The sequence below is a fragment of the Salmo salar genome, chromosome 26 (genome assembly GCF_965601325.2).
Source record: "Salmo salar chromosome 26, fSalSal1, whole genome shotgun sequence".
Lineage (NCBI taxonomy): Eukaryota > Metazoa > Chordata > Actinopteri > Salmoniformes > Salmonidae > Salmo > Salmo salar.
Window position 1 is genome coordinate 37,604,102 of NC_138316.1, and position 16,734 is coordinate 37,620,835.

Below are 16,734 nucleotides of genomic sequence, written 5' to 3' on the forward strand. Positions count from 1 at the left end.
TAGACTAGCAGAGAGACGTGTGTTTTACTAGACTAGCAGAGAGACGTGTGTTGTACTAGACTAGCAGAGAGACGTGTGTGTTGTACTAGACTAGCAGAGAGACGTGTGTGTTGTACTAGACTAGCAGAGAGACGTGTGTGTTGTACTAGACTAGCAGAGAGACGTGTGTGTTGAACTAGACTAGCAGAGAGACGTGTGTTTTACTAGACTAGCAGAGAGACGTGTGTGTTGTACTAGACTAGCAGAGAGACGTGTGTGTTTTACTAGACTAGCAGAGAGACGTGTGTGTTGTACTAGACTAGCAGAGAGACGTGTGTGTTGTACTAGACCAGCAGAGAGACGTGTGTGTTGTACTAGACCAGCAGAGAGACGTGTGTGTTGTACTAGACTAGCAGAGAGACGTGTGTGTTGTACTAGACTTGCAGAGAGGCGTGTGTGTTGTACTAGACTTGCAGAGAGACGTGTGTGTTGTACTAGACTAGCAGAGAGACGTGTGTGTTGTACTAGACTAGCAGAGAGGCGTGTGTGTTGTACTAGACTAGCAGAGAGACGTGTGTGTTGTACTAGACTAGCAGAGAGACGTGTGTGTTGTACTAGACTAGCAGAGAGACGTGTGTGTTGTACTAGACTAGCAGAGAGACGTGTGTGTTGTACTAGACTAGCAGAGAGACGTGTGTGTTGTACTAGACTAGCAGAGAGACGTGTGTGTTGTACTAGACTAGCAGAGAGACGTGTGTGTTGTACTAGACTAGCAGAGAGACGTGTGTGTTGTACTAGACTAGCAGAGAGACGTGTGTGTTGTACTAGACTAGCAGAGAGACGTGTGTGTTTTACTAGACTAGCAGAGAGACGTGTGTGTTGTACTAGACTAGCAGAGAGACGTGTGTGTTGTACTAGACTAGCAGAGAGACGTGTGTGTTGTACTAGACTAGCAGAGAGACGTGTGTGTTGTACTAGACCAGCAGAGAGACGTGTGTGTTGTACTAGACCAGCAGAGAGACGTGTGTGTTTTACTAGACCAGCAGAGAGACGTGTGTGTTTTACTAGACTAGCAGAGAGACGTGTGTGTTTTACTAGACTAGCAGAGAGACGTGTGTTGTACTAGACTAGCAGAGAGACGTGTGTGTTGTACTAGACTAGCAGAGAGACGTGTGTGTTGTACTAGACTAGCAGAGAGACGTGTGTGTTGTACTAGACTAGCAGAGAGACGTGTGTGTGTTGTACTAGACTAGCAGAGAGACGTGTGTGTTTTACTAGACCAGCAGAGAGACGTGTGTGTTTTACTAGACCAGCAGAGAGACGTGTGTGTTTTACTAGACTAGCAGAGAGACGTGTGTGTTGTACTAGACTAGCAGAGAGACGTGTGTGTTGTACTAGACTAGCAGAGAGACGTGTGTGTTGTACTAGACTAGCAGAGAGACGTGTGTGTTGTACTAGACTAGCAGAGAGACGTGTGTGTTTTACTAGACTAGCAGAGAGACGTGTGTGTTGTACTAGACTAGCAGAGAGACGTGTGTGTTTTACTAGACTAGCAGAGAGACGTGTGTGTTGTACTAGACTAGCAGAGAGACGTGTGTTGTACTAGACTAGCAGAGAGACGTGTGTGTTGTACTAGACTAGCAGAGAGACGTGTGTGTTGTACTAGACTAGCAGAGAGACGTGTGTGTTGTACTAGACTAGCAGAGAGACGTGTGTGTTGTACTAGACTAGCAGAGAGACGTGTGTGTTGTACTAGACTAGCAGAGAGACGTGTGTGTTGTACTAGACTAGCAGAGAGACGTGTGTGTTTTACTAGACTAGCAGAGAGACGTGTGTGTTTTACTAGACTAGCAGAGAGACGTGTGTGTTTTACTAGACTAGCAGAGAGACGTGTGTGTTGTACTAGACTAGCAGAGAGACGTGTGTGTTTTACTAGACTAGCAGAGAGACGTGTGTGTTTTACTAGACTAGCAGAGAGACGTGTGTTGTACTAGACTAGCAGAGAGACGTGTGTGTTTTACTAGACTAGCAGAGAGACGTGTGTGTTGTACTAGACTAGCAGAGAGACGTGTGTGTTGTACTAGACTAGCAGAGAGACGTGTGTGTTGTACTAGACTAGCAGAGAGACGTGTGTGTTTTACTAGACTAGCAGAGAGACGTGTGTGTTGTACTAGACTAGCAGAGAGACGTGTGTGTTGTACTAGACTAGCAGAGAGACGTGTGTGTTGTACTAGACTAGCAGAGAGACGTGTGTGTTGTACTAGACTAGCAGAGAGACGTGTGTGTTGTACTAGACTAGCAGAGAGACGTGTGTGTTGTACTAGACTAGCAGAGAGACGTGTGTGTTGTACTAGACTAGCAGAGAGACGTGTGTGTTGTACTAGACTAGCAGAGAGACGTGTGTGTTGTACTAGACCAGCAGAGAGACGTGTGTGTTGTACTAGACTAGCAGAGAGACGTGTGTGTGTTACTGGTGTAGATTGAGGAGAAGACAGATGATCCTGCTAAACACCATATGCTCAACACACACCCCTTAGCACGCATGTCGTGTGGTCCGATATGCAGATCAGAGACACACACACACACACACACACACACACACACACACACACACACACACACACACACACACACACACACACACCATTATCAGGCTCTGCTGATGAGATTCACTGAAGCGAGGAGAAAGAGAGAGAGAGAAGGAAAGAGAATCTGCATAGCGACCACTGAAACGCATTTCATTAGAAATGCTAATGATGCTATTGGCTAGCTGTTGTCAATCAAAGGAGACATGACTACATTCTGTAGCAGTAGCTATGGGAGTCAGTGTGTGATCAGTGTGTCGTCTGCCTGACTAGAAAACACCTACGCATTACATCTGGAATGGAACCACGTCTGGATTGATTCTACAGATATTTATTCACTTTCAGATTTCTGGATTCTGTCTGACTCTACTCACAACACAAATCATCTCTGCTACATGTTCAGGTCTGTGTTTTTTACCTGGCCTGAGAAGGTAGGGTATGTTACTAGTCCTGTGTGTGTGAGACCTGGCCTGAGAAGGTAGGGTCAGTTACTAGTCCTGTGTGTGTGAGACCTGGCCTGAGAAGGTAGGGTCAGTTACTAGTCCTGTGTGTGTGAGACCTGGCCTGAGAAGGTAGGGTCAGTTACTAGTCCTGTGTGTGAGACCTGGCCTGAGAAGGTAGGGTATGTTACTAGTCCTGTGTGTGTGAGACCTGGCTTGAGAAGGTAGGGTATGTTACTAGTCTGTGTGTGTGAGACCTGGCCTGAGAAGGCAGGGTATGTTACTAGTCCTGTGTGTGTGAGACCTGGCCTGAGAAGGTAGGGTCAGTTACTAGTCCTGTGTGTGTGAGACCTGGCCTGAGAAGGTAGGGCATGTTACTAGTCTGTGTGTGTGAGACCTGGCCTGAGAAGGTAGGGTATGTTACTAGTCCTGTGTGTGTGAGACCTGGCCTGAGAAGGTAGGGTATGTTAATAGTCTGTGTGTGTGTGTGTGTGTGTGTGTGTGTGTGTGTGTGTGTGTGTGTGTGTGTGTGTACCTGGCCAGAGAACGGGGGTCTGTTGCCAGTCCAGGTCACCTGTCCTGGGTTGAGCTGTCTGGAGATCTGAGCTAGGTTCTGATTGGACGATCCCGACGGCTGGATATCGTTCACCCCCGGGACATGGATCACTGAGGAGCTGTGTAAAAAAACACAGACAGACAGACAGACAGACTTTATATGGGCCCCTGCAGACGGTCATATTTAATGTATACTTTAACAACACATTTAACTGTTCACATCTGTCAACTCTAGTCTGCTCAATTGTTTAACCATCACCTGAGGCCCTGTCTTTCCCTATGGCTTTCAACTTTAAACACACATGCTAATGTGCATGCATGCCCGCACACACAGACCCACACAGACCCACACAGACCCACACAGACACACACACAGACACACAGAGAGGTGTACCTGAAGCTCTTGGCAGAGTGTCCGGGCTGGAAGGGAGAGTTCTGGGAGTAGAGCTGCTGACCTCCCGCCGTAGACGAAGGAACCATCATCTTCTTCTCACCAGCTGGAACCACACAATACACACACCGTTTATAGAGAGAGATATATAGAGGGAGAGACAGACATTCAGAGAGACATTCAGAGGAAGATATTTAGAAAGAGGGAAAGACAGACAAATAGAGACATACAGAGAGAGAGAAAGAAAAGCAGACAGAGAGACAGAAAGAGAGGCAGACAGAGAGAGGGACAGAGAGAGAGAGACATACAGGGAGAGGGGGAGAGAGACAAAGATACATACAGAGAGAGAGAGGGAGAGGGAGACAGAGACAGGGAGACAGAGACAGGGAGACATACAGAGAGAAAGACAGAGGGAAAGAGAGATGGAGGGAGAGACAGAGTGAGAGCCAGACAGATATAGGGAGGGAGAGAGAGACAGAAACATTCAGAGAGAGGGAGAGAGAGATAAAATACACCACACAGTCAGAGAGGGAGGGAATGGAGAGATAGAAAAAGGGAAGGAATGGAGAGAGATAAAATACACCACACAGTCAGAGAGAGGGAGGGAATGGAGAGATAGAAAGAGGGAAGGAATGGAGAGGGAGAGAGATAAAATACACCACACAGTCAGAGAGAGGGAGGGAATGGAGAGGGAGAGAGAGCGAGAGAGAGAGGAGAAAGTCCAGTTCTGATTGAGTTGTGTGGAGGTTGTTTTACATTCACACACACACACACACACACACACACACACACACACACACACACACACACACACACACACACACACACACACACACACACACACACACACACACACACACACACACGTAACAAGACGAGTAGAGGTGAGAAAATAACTAGATGTCGTACAGCCTGAGATGCCGGAGTACATGTCAGCAAAGCGCGGGTCTCTCTCCTGTGAGAACATGGTGTCCGTCTTGTCAGTGTTCTTGCCCGCCTCGTGAACCCCTCCTCCCACACTGGGAACGGGCACCTGGAGGGAGACAGGAGGGAAGGATAACTTCATTTAGTAATACTAACTTTATTTATACAAGGGTGTGAGTATATCCCCCTTGCTGATGTACAGTCAACAGCTAGAAAGAGAGGAGAGAAGGACCTCTTCACTTAATGAAACCCTAGAAACTGATGTACAGTCAACAGCTAGAAAGAGAGGAGAGAAGGACCTCTTCACTTAATGAAACCCTAGAAACTGATGTACAGTCAACAGCTAGAAAGAGAGGAGAGAAGGACCTCTTCACTTAATGAAACCCTAGAAACTGATGTACAGTCAACAGCTAGAAAGAGAGGAGAGAAGGACCTCTTCACTTAATGAAACCCTAGAAACTGATGTACAGTCAACAGCTAGAAAGAGAGGAGAGAAGGACCTCTTCACTTAATGAAACCCTAGAAACTGATGTACAGTCAACAGCTAGAAAGAGAGGAGAGAAGGACCTCTTCACTTAATGAAACCCTAGAAACTGATGTACAGTCAACAGCTAGAAAGAGAGGAGAGAAGGACCTCTTCACTTAATGAAACCCTAGAAACTGATGTACAGTCAACAGCTAGAAAGAGAGGAGAGAAGGACCTCTTCACTTAATGAAACCCTAGAAACTGATGTACAGTCAACAGCTAGAAAGAGAGGAGAGAAGGACCTCTTCACTTAATGAAACCCTAGAAACTGATGTACAGTCAACAGCTAGAGAGAGAGGAGAGAAGGACCTCTTCACTTAATGAAACCCTAGAAACTGATGTACAGTCAACAGCTAGAAAGAGAGGAGAGAAGGACCTCTTCACTTAATGAAACCCTAGAAACTGATGTACAGTCAACAGCTAGAAAGAGAGGAGAGAAGGACCTCTTCACTTAATGAAACCCTAGAAACTGATGTACAGTCAACAGCTAAAGGAAAGAGAGGAGAGGAGGACCTCTTCACTTAATGAAACCCTAGAAACTGATGTACAGTCAACAGCTAGAAAGAGAGGAGAGAAGGACCTCTTCACTTAATGAAACCCTAGAAACTGATGTACAGTCAACAGCTAGAGAGAGAGGAGAGAAGGACCTCTTCACTTAATGAAACCCTAGAAACTGATGTACAGTCAACAGCTAGAAAGAGAGGAGAGAAGGACCTCTTCACTTAATGAAACCCTAGAAACTGATGTACAGTCAACAGCTAGAAAGAGAGGAGAGAAGGACCTCTTCACTTAATGAAACCCTAGAAACTGATGTACAGTCAACAGCTAGAAAGAGAGGAGAGAAGGACCTCTTCACTTAATGAAACCCTAGAAACTGATGTACAGTCAACAGCTAGAGGAAAGAGAGGAGAGAAGGACCTCTTCACTTAATGAAACCCTAGAAACTGATGTACAGTCAACAGCTAGAGAGAGAGGAGAGAAGGACCTCTTCACTTAATGAAACCCTAGAAACTGATGTACAGTCAACAGCTAGAGAGAGAGGAGAGAAGGACCTCTTCACTTAATGAAACCCTAGAAACTGATGTACAGTCAACAGCTAGAAAGAGAGGAGAGAAGGACCTCTTCACTTAATGAAACCCTAGAAACTGATGTACAGTCAACAGCTAGAAAGAGAGGAGAGAAGAACCTCTTCACTTAATGAAACCCTAGAAACGGATGTACAGTCAACAGCTAGAAAGAGAGGAGAGAAGGACCTCTTCACTTAATGAAACCCTAGAAACTGATGTACAGTCAACAGCTAAAGGAAAGAGAGGAGAGAAGGACCTCTTCACTTAATGAAACCCTAGAAACTGATGTACAGTCAACAGCTAGAAAGAGAGGAGAGAAGGACCTCTTCACTTAATGAAACCCTAGAAACTGATGTACAGTCAACAGCTAGAAAGAGAGGAGAGAAGGACCTCTTCACTTAATGAAACCCTAGAAACTGATGTACAGTCAACAGCTAGAAAGAGAGGAGAGAAGGACCTCTTCACTTAATGAAACCCTAGAAACTGATGTACAGTCAACAGCTAGAAAGAGAGGAGAGAAGGACCTCTTCACTTAATGAAACCCTAGAAACTGATGTACAGTCAACAGCTAGAAAGAGAGGAGAGAAGGACCTCTTCACTTAATGAAACCCTAGAAACTGATGTACAGTCAACAGCTAGAAAGAGAGGACAGAAGGACCTCTTCACTTAATGAAACCCTAGAAACTGATGTACAGTCAACAGCTAGAAAGAGAGGAGAGAAGGACCTCTTCACTTAATGAAACCCTAGAAACTGATGTACAGTCAACAGCTAGAAAGAGAGGAGAGAAGGACCTCTTCACTTAATGAAACCCTAGAAACTGATGTACAGTCAACAGCTAGAAAGAGAGGAGAGAAGGACCTCTTCACTTAATGAAACCCTAGAAACTGATGTACAGTCAACAGCTAGAAAGAGAGGAGAGAAGGACCTCTTCACTTAATGAAACCCTAGAAACTGATGTACAGTCAACAGCTAGAAAGAGAGGACAGAAGGACCTCTTCACTTAATGAAACCCTAGAAACTGATGTACAGTCAACAGCTAGAAAGAGAGGAGAGAAGGACCTCTTCACTTAATGAAACCCTAGAAACTGATGTACAGTCAACAGCTAAAGGAAAGAGAGGAGAGAAGGACCTCTTCACTTAATGAAACCCTAGAAACTGATGTACAGTCAACAGCTAGAAAGAGAGGAGAGAAGGACCTCTTCACTTAATGAAACCCTAGAAACTGATGTACAGTCAACAGCTAGAAAGAGAGGAGAGAAGGACCTCTTCACTTAATGAAACCCTAGAAACTGATGTACAGTCAACAGCTAGAAAGAGAGGACAGAAGGACCTCTTCACTTAATGAAACCTTAGAAAGTGTATTTATACAGCAGGATTGGGATCAATTCCATTTGAATTTAGTCAGTTCAGGAGCTAAACTGAAATTCCAATTTCAATGTTTTTTTTTCCCTCAGACAAGCATCGAGGACAAATTACATTTCTGTTAACTTCCTGAATTGACTGAATTAAAATGGAATTGACCCCAAGCCTGTTATACAGTTGAGCCCTCTTAAATGTCCAATGCAGCCATTTTTTTAATCTCAATATTAAATAATTTATGGGTAACAATTACCTTACTGTAATTGTTTTGAATTAAAATGGTCATAAAGAAACAAAAATAGCTTCTTTGCAAAGAGCAATTTCTGTGAGGGGAAAACCGAAAACTAGCTGTTATTGGCAGAGAGGTTTGGAACGCTTTCTTATTGGTCTATTAACTAATTGACCACCTGGTGATGTCACCAGGCAGACCAAAACGCCATCCCACCAAAAACAGGCTGAAATTTCAGGCGGTCTTTTCAAATAGCTCTTAACCTAAAAAAAGGGCATTATCATAATATTCACAATTCCACAGTATTATTCCAACCTCATAGTATGTAAATATATATAAAACAGAGAAAAATCACATTTTTGACTGCACTGGGCCTTTAATGATATACAATCAACAGCTTCAGAAGCTGTCTAGCATGAAAAGCCAGGGGTATGGACAGGTAAGTGGGCCACACTGGGTACAGTGGGTATAGGGAAGACACAATGTTATATGTTATATTATGAACAGGCAGGTATAAGGCCAGCTATAGGGGTCCTGTGGGGTACCTGTGATAGGTCATAGGCTGTCAGGCCGTCTCTCTGATGGACCTCCAGCTCTGCCTGCTGCTGCTGTTGGAGCTGCCTGGAGAACACACACAATGACAACACATTAACACAGAATCACACAATACCATCGCTTTGATGTTTCCTCTTTAGATTGTATTATTAGTAACAGATGGTCAAGTTAGTGATACACAATAGCAAAACACCAGCATCCAAACGTACCAGCAAGATACCACACCTGGCACCCTAACGGCTGTAGAACAAATCAGAACATTGACCAACTGGAAAAACCCAAGGGTCCTTTGTGAATACTATTAAATACAGACTACAAGCTGGTCTGTCCATCTGTGCTGAATGACTATAGGGGGTAACAGGCTGCTCTCTCCCCTCTCCATCCCTTTCTGTCTTCATCATTCCCTTGTTTTCTCTCTTTCCCTTGCTCTAGTTCTCTCTCCCTACTCACAGCTGTCCAGGCTCTGCCTCTTAACAAGGAGCAGATTCTAACTGTGTCTTCTATACACTGGGAAACAACAGATTCTAACTGTGTCTTCTATACACTGGGAAACAACAGATTCTAACTGTGTCTTCTATACACTGGGAAACAACAGGTTCTAACTGTGTCTTCTATACACTGGGAAACAACAGATTCTAACTGTGTCTTCTATACACTGGGAAACAACAGATTCTAACTGTGTCTTCTATACACTGGGAAACAACAGGTTCTAACTGTGTCTTCTATACACTGGGAAACAACAGATTCTAACTGTGTCTTCTATACACTGGGAAACAACAGATTCTAACTGTGTCTTCTATACACTGGGAAACAACAGGTTCTAACTGTGTCTTCTATACACTGGGAAACAACAGGTTCTAACTGTGTCTTCTATACACTGGAAAACAAGAGATTCTAACTGTGTCTTCTATACACTGGGAAACAACAGATTCTAACTGTGTCTTCTATACACTGGGAAACAACAGATTCTAACTGTGTCTTCTATACACTGGGAAACAACAGATTCTAACTGTGTCTTCTATACACTGGGAAACAACAGGTTCTAACTGTGTCTTCTATACACTGGGAAACAACAGGTTCTAACTGTGTCTTCTATACACTGGGAAACAACAGGTTCTAACTGTGTCTTCTATACACTGGGAAACAACAGGTTCTAACTGTGTCTTCTATACACTGGGAAACAACAGATTCTAACTGTGTCTTCTATACACTGGGAAACAACAGATTCTAACTGTGTCTTCTATACACTGGGAAACAACAGATTCTAACTGTGTCTTCTATACACTGGGAAACAACAGGTTCTAACTGTGTCTTCTATACACTGGGAAACAACAGGTTCTAACTGTGTCTTCTATACACTGGGAAACAACAGATTCTAACTGTGTCTTCTATACACTGGGAAACAACAGATTCTAACTGTGTCTTCTATACACTGGGAAACAACAGGTTCTAACTGTGTCTTCTATACACTGGGAAACAACAGGTTCTAACTGTGTCTTCTATACACTGGGAAACAACAGATTCTAACTGTGTCTTCTATACACTGGGAAACAACAGGTTCTAACTGTGTCTTCTATACACTGGGAAACAACAGGTTCTAACTGTGTCTTCTATACACTGGGAAACAACAGATTCTAACTGTGTCTTCTATACACTGGGAAACAACAGATTCTAACTGTGTCTTCTATACACTGGGAAACAACAGATTCTAACTGTGTCTTCTATACACTGGGAAACAACAGATTCTAACTGTGTCTTCTATACACTGGGAAACAACAGATTCTAATTCGGTACTCTCAAAAACAGGCCTTTTTGTTTTGTAGGGGAAAGGTTATGTAATGAATAAAATGACCTGTGTCCCAAATGGCACCCTTTTCCCTTCATAGCTTCCTATGGGCCCTGGTCAATAGTCGTTGACTCTTAGGGTACCGGCTGGGATACATCCATTGTTGCAGAGTCAGTGTATTGTAAATGCCTAAACAAGAAGAGCAACACCTGCATGCAAACAAATATTCCCAATAGTCAATGTGGCGGCAATAAGATGTTTCAAGAGCTGTTTTTAAACTCAACCATTTCCAGACAGAATGTCTCCTGTCAGCTCTTATGCATCATTAGTAAGCTGGCAACAGAATGACTGTATTTCTCTCTCACACACACACACACACACACACACACACACACACACACACACACACACACACACACACACACTTGTGCCTGGAATCCATTTGTCGCTGGCAAATTGCACCACAGAATCTAATTCAGGCCCTTAATTTCAGAAGCCTCGGAGTGATTTCCTGCTAAGTTATTTTCTGGAGCATCCAACCCTGACATTTCCTATTTACCCAGAGAGAAACAAACAGTTTTTCTTCTCCTGCCATGAGAAGTATGCAGCTCTCTCTCTCTCTCTGAGGAGACGCGATGAGGAGAGGAGAGGAGGAGGCCACTTTAGACTACAGAGGACCAGTTAGGTTTGAGTCCACAGACAGACCTTAGGAAATTGACAGCTCATCTCTGTCTCTTTTTGCTTTCTCTCTCTAAGTACATCACAACAGTCCTCCTTTCCTGTCTCAAATAAATGACTGAATATCTAACAGAAAGAATGAGAGAGAAAGAGAAACTACTTCCTCCTTTCCTGCCTCAAATCAATTCCTGAATGTCAAAGAGAGAGAGAGAGAGAGAGAGAGGAGAGAGGAGAGAGAGAGAGAGAGAGAGAGGAGAGAGAGAGAGAGAGAGAGAGAGAGAGAGAGAGAGAGAGAGAGAGAGAGAGAGAGAGAGAGAGAGAGAGAGAGAGAGAGAGAGAGAGAGAGAGAGAGAGAGAGAGAGAGAGAGAGAGAGAGAGAGAGAGAGAGAGAGAGAGAGAGAGAGAGAGAGAGAGAGAGAGAGAGAGAGAAACGCGTTAACAACATGAAAGCGTCCCCTAGCAGTGTACATAGACTGGTGCTGTGCTGAACTTAGTGGCCCTGGCCGTCACAGCCTATAAGAGCCTAGCGTCTGACAACAAACCTAATGTGAGTAACTAGAATATATGACGGCCAGAGCGCCAGTGTGTGTATGCCTGTGTGTTTGTGTCCTGATCAAAAACACCTGTCACTAGGAATAAAGAGCTTCCACTGAGGAAAACAAACTACTTCAAAACCCCATTATGTTTAGTGTCCTCTCAAAGAGACACCTGCAGTGAATATTCTCTCTCTCTCTCCCAGACGAGAGGAGAGTAGAGGAGAATAGGAGGTAGAGATGTAGGGAGGGAGGAGGGGTGAGCACACAGAGGTCACCTGGACTGAGAGAGGACTAAGATGGATAACACTTGGCCAGGAAAACTCCAGAGGATATTTGAACTTCTGAAGAATGTGCATAAATAAGTCCAGCCAAGCCGTCTCCAAGTTTCCAGCACAGTTCCACAGTGTCCTGTTTAAGCACCTGTACAGCACTCTGCATCACACGGTCGGGAAGAAACATTATTATGAAAATGGAACCAGTTATTTATTTATTTCACATCAGGGCCAGAGGTTCAGAGTGTGTGTGTCTGACGTGTGTGTGTGGGTTTGTAAGTGTGTGTGTATGTGTGCACTTGTACGTGCGTGTGTGATGCAGATGAGTTACTAAGGTTAATAATTTGTTGTTGTTCTGCTCTGATGCCCCTGGGTAAACTCCAGCGGTGTTAAACAGCGGATGGGGAATGGCTTCATTGGTGACTTGGCTGCTATGATGTGTGTGTGTGTGTGTGTGTGCTCTGCCCACACATTCAGAGCTGGCCTAATAGTGGAGTTCTGAGGGAAGCAGCCAGGTCACGTAGCAGTGGCTGATGGGATGTAGCAAGGGTGCAAGCGGGCAGCCTGAGGCTGGTAGCCATGGTAACAATGCCAATGCCAATGCACGCACGCACACACAAAAGCCCTCCACGGATGACTTCCTAAAGAGAAACAGTCCCAGAAACAGTCCCAGAAGTGGAGGCTAGCCTCTAATATCTCAGTTTATGGTTCCAACCTAGAGCCAGCCAACATTACTAACCATTACAGATGGCTCTGTTGGCTTGCTCAACAACTGAGGCACACTGAGAAGGGGCAGTGTGTGAGGTGTGGGTCTGTCATGGTTCCAAAGTCATCTCCTTCTGCACTCCTGCAGGCTAAAGGACAGTCAGAAAGCCAGTTGGAACATAGACCACACTACCATGCAGCTGTTAGAATACACACTCTCCATTACAATGTTGGATTCCCTTTAATCCAGATACACTGCATGACCAACAGTATGTGAACACCTGCTCATTGAACATCTCATTCCAGAATCATGGGCTTTAATATGGAGTTGGTCCCCCCCTTTGCTGCTATAACAGCCCCCACTCTTCTGGGAAGGCTTTCCACTTGATGTTGGAACATTGCTGCGGGGACACAAGAGCGTCAGTGTGGTCGGGCACTGATGTTGGGCGATTAGGCCTGGCTCGCAGTCAGCGTTCCAATTCATCCCAATGGTTTTCAATGGGTTGAGGTTAGGGCTCTGTGCAGGCCAGTCAAGTTCTTCCACACCAATCTCGACAAACCATTTCTGTACGGACCTCGCTTTATGCATGGGGGCATTGTCCTGCTGAATCAGGAAAGGGCCTTCCCCAAACTGTTGCCACAAAGTTGGAAGCACAGAATTGTCTAGAATGTCATTGTATGCTCTAACGTTATGATTTCCCTTCACTGGAACTAAGGGGCCCGAACCATGAAAAACAGGCACTATGCATTCTCCTGGCATCCGCCAAACCCATATTCATCCGTCAGACTGCCAGATGGTGAAGCGTGATTCATCACTCCAGAGAACGCGTTTCCACTGCTCCAGAGTCCAATGGCGGTGAGCTTTACAACACTCCAGCCAACGCTTGGCACTGAGCATGGTGATCTTAGGCTTGTGTGGGGCTGTTTGGCCATGGAAACCCATTTCATGAAGCTCCTCACGAACAGTTATTGTGTTGACGTTTCTTCCAGAGGCAGTTTGGAACTCGGAAGTGAGTGTTGCAACCGAGGACAGACGATTTAGCAGGGCAGAAATTGTACAAACTGACTGCTTGGAAAGGTGGCATCCTATGACGGTGCTACATTGAAAGTCACTGAGCTCTTCATTACAGGCCATTATACTGCCAATGTTTGTCTGTTGAGATTGCATGGCTGTGTGTTCAACAGGTGTGGCTGAAATAGCCTAATGTACTAATTTGAAGGGGTGTCCACATACTGTTGTATGTATAGTGTAGGTGCATTCACCATGCATTGTATGGTATTTTCATTGTCCAAGGCCCACAGTGTGTACTGCAGCCAGCTCTGAAATAACAGGGCTTTCTCCACTGGCTTCCCACACAACTACATCTTACTTTCTTTATTTGGTCCAGTAGTAGTTGCTACCACAGTAATGACATACGGCCTGGCCTGCACTCTGTGTGTGTGTGGCAATATATGGGCTGTATACATGGATATATGCCCAGCTAGGTCTCCACAAATGATTGGGTGTGTAATCTATCGTTGGTGAAGAGATATCCAATATGAGAGGGGGATATAACCCAGGAGAGTAAACACATTGTCCAGATCCCTATATTCTTTCCCTAATATATGAAGTGTGCACTCATTCACTCCCCCTCAAGAATGTTAAAGCATTGGGCTACGTCCTAAATGGCATCCTACTCCCTACATAGTGCAGTGGTTTTGACCAGGGCCCATAGGAAAGAAATATGGCAGTCGCTCGACATCAATCAAACTCTTAAATCTTGGAGGGGAAGTGAACGAGGGCACACCAGAGATGAGAGAGAAGAAACAGAGTGGTGTCTCTCACGGACAATACATTTACTACAGAGAAACACTCAGTTACACCAACAACCAGATAGATGGTCTGTCTCATAACCCTGTGTGTGTGTGTGTCGCTGGGTGAGACTGGCTCAGGTACCCCAGTGGTCAGATGCTGAGCTTCACAACTGTTGTAGAGGGTTGATGAATGAGATTAGATATTTTATGCAGCCAGGTTTCCACTGCCCTGGCTCTCACCTCAGCTAGAGAGAACGCTGCCACACAACGGAGCACACACAGGGATACACACACACACACACACACACACACACACACACACACACACACACACACACACACACACACACACACACACACACACACACACACACACACACACACACACACACACACACACACACAAATGTTTACTCCACTAATCTGATCTCCAGAAACATTGTTACTACCTTCCTTAAGTCATTATAATGTCTGAGGAGATTGAGAAAATGATGTTTCAGAGCATGTTTCCACACACACACACAAACGGGTGGAGGAGAGAGCAGAACAATCACAATCTAGCAATCTAAACCAAACGGAATAACGGAACTCTTCCAGTGTTTCCCCAGTTCTCTGGAGTGTGAGTGGGATGTTAGTGTTGGAAGCGTCAGGATCAAGTTTAAAGTCAATGTTGATGGTCCTGGGGTATGAGGGTTGCACCCATTCTCTGATTTTTCAACCACTAAAAGGCCTTTCCTTTTCCTCTCTGGCCTCTATTTAGGCACGGTGACAAAATCAACAGTGATGCTACTGCCCCCTACTGACCAGGACCTGGTAGTGCAGGTGAAAAACCGTGCAGGTAAGCAGTCACACGCACTTAACAGGTTAACACGTGTACGTAAACACAAACATGCTCAGGCGTGCACATACACACAAAAACATGCACACGCATCCACAAACACACACATACACTCTACAATACAGTTTCTGCTAGAGGGGATAACTGGGCCTGCTACAGCTAGAGGGGATAACTGGGCCTGCTACAGCTAGAGGGGATAACTGGGCCTGCTACAGCTAGAGGGGATAACTGGGCCTGCTACAGCTAGAGGGGATAAATGGGCCTGCTACAGCTAGAGGGGATAACTGGGCCTGCTACAGCTAGAGGGGATAACTGGGCCTGCTACAGCTAGAGGGGATAAATGAGCCTGCTACAGCTAGAGGGGATACATGAGCCTGCTACAGCTAGAGGGGATAAATGAGCCTGCTACAGCTAGAGGGGATAACTGGGCCTGCTACAGCTAGAGGGGATAACTGGGCCTGCTACAGCTAGAGGGGATAACTGGGCCTGCTACAGCTAGAGGGGATAACTGGGCCTGCTACAGCTAGAGGGGATAACTGGGCCTGCTACAGCTAGAGGGGATAACTGGGCCTGCTACAGCTAGAGGGGATAAATGAGCCTGCTACAGCTAGAGGGAATAAATGGGCCTGCTACAGCTAGAGGGGATAACTGGGCCTGCTACAGCTAGAGGGGATAACTGGGCCTGCTACAGCTAGAGGGGATAAATGGGCCTGCTACAGCTAGAGGGGATAACTGGGCCTGCTACAGCAGTGTTTCCCAAACAGACAAAATATGGCATCACTGGTAAGGGCATTGAGTAACATAAATGCTAATGCTAACAGCGCTAATTAAGTGTAAAAGGTGTGGAAACGCTATGCAGGAAATAAAAAGGTGACTATTATAACTGGTCACTCTAGTCCTTCTAGGCTGATGGCTAAAGGCTGTGTTTTAAAGCCATTGGTATGCACATCATGGTGGACCAGAAGAAAACTGAAAGCTTTTAAGACTGGAGGCCTGGTCACAGCACATATTCAATGGGGACATTATGTATCAAGCCTCTCAGAGTAGGAGTGCTGACTTAGGATCAGTTTTGCCTTTTAGATCACAATGAATAAAAACACATGGATAGAGGGATCTGATCCTAGATCAGTACTCCCAGTTCCAACCAACAGGTTTGTGGAACCTGAGGGACCAAAACAAACACAACCTGGAACCTGTCTCCTACAAAACACACTGTTTAGAGAAGGGAAAATGGGCCAAGTTACACACACACACATACTTTCCTTAAATGTTTAATTTAACACCTTATTAACATGGCGTGAATCAATAACACACTGTTAATATTATCCTCCATACTGAACCTTTAACAGTTGGTAGCAAAACACACTGCTACCATTCCAACGCCATGTACTGTCAATATTATGGCTGACTGACTGACTGACTGGGGCAGCAGACCTGTATGCTGTCACACTGGTGTTAATAGTCAGTAAGTGTGTGTTGGTTGCACGAGCACTGTGTGTGCATGTGTGTGTGTG

The 16,734-nt window shown here is 45.1% G+C and overlaps 1 protein-coding gene across 8 annotated transcripts in view; it reads right to left on the minus strand.

Moving 5' to 3' along the window:
- The window catches only part of LOC106587844 (aryl hydrocarbon receptor nuclear translocator 2), a 112,871-nt gene that overhangs the window by 16,657 nt on the left and 79,480 nt on the right, over positions 1–16,734 (minus strand). For all 8 annotated transcript variants that reach the window (XM_045708576.2, XM_045708575.2, XM_045708572.2 and 5 more), the window contains 4 exons: positions 8,602–8,677; positions 4,860–4,983; positions 3,954–4,056; positions 3,540–3,678 (listed from right to left, as the gene is read on the minus strand). In XM_045708576.2, the coding sequence (XP_045564532.1) occupies positions 3,540–3,678; positions 3,954–4,056; positions 4,860–4,983; positions 8,602–8,677 (442 nt within the window). The remainder of the gene's footprint in view (positions 1–3,539; positions 3,679–3,953; positions 4,057–4,859; positions 4,984–8,601; positions 8,678–16,734) is intronic.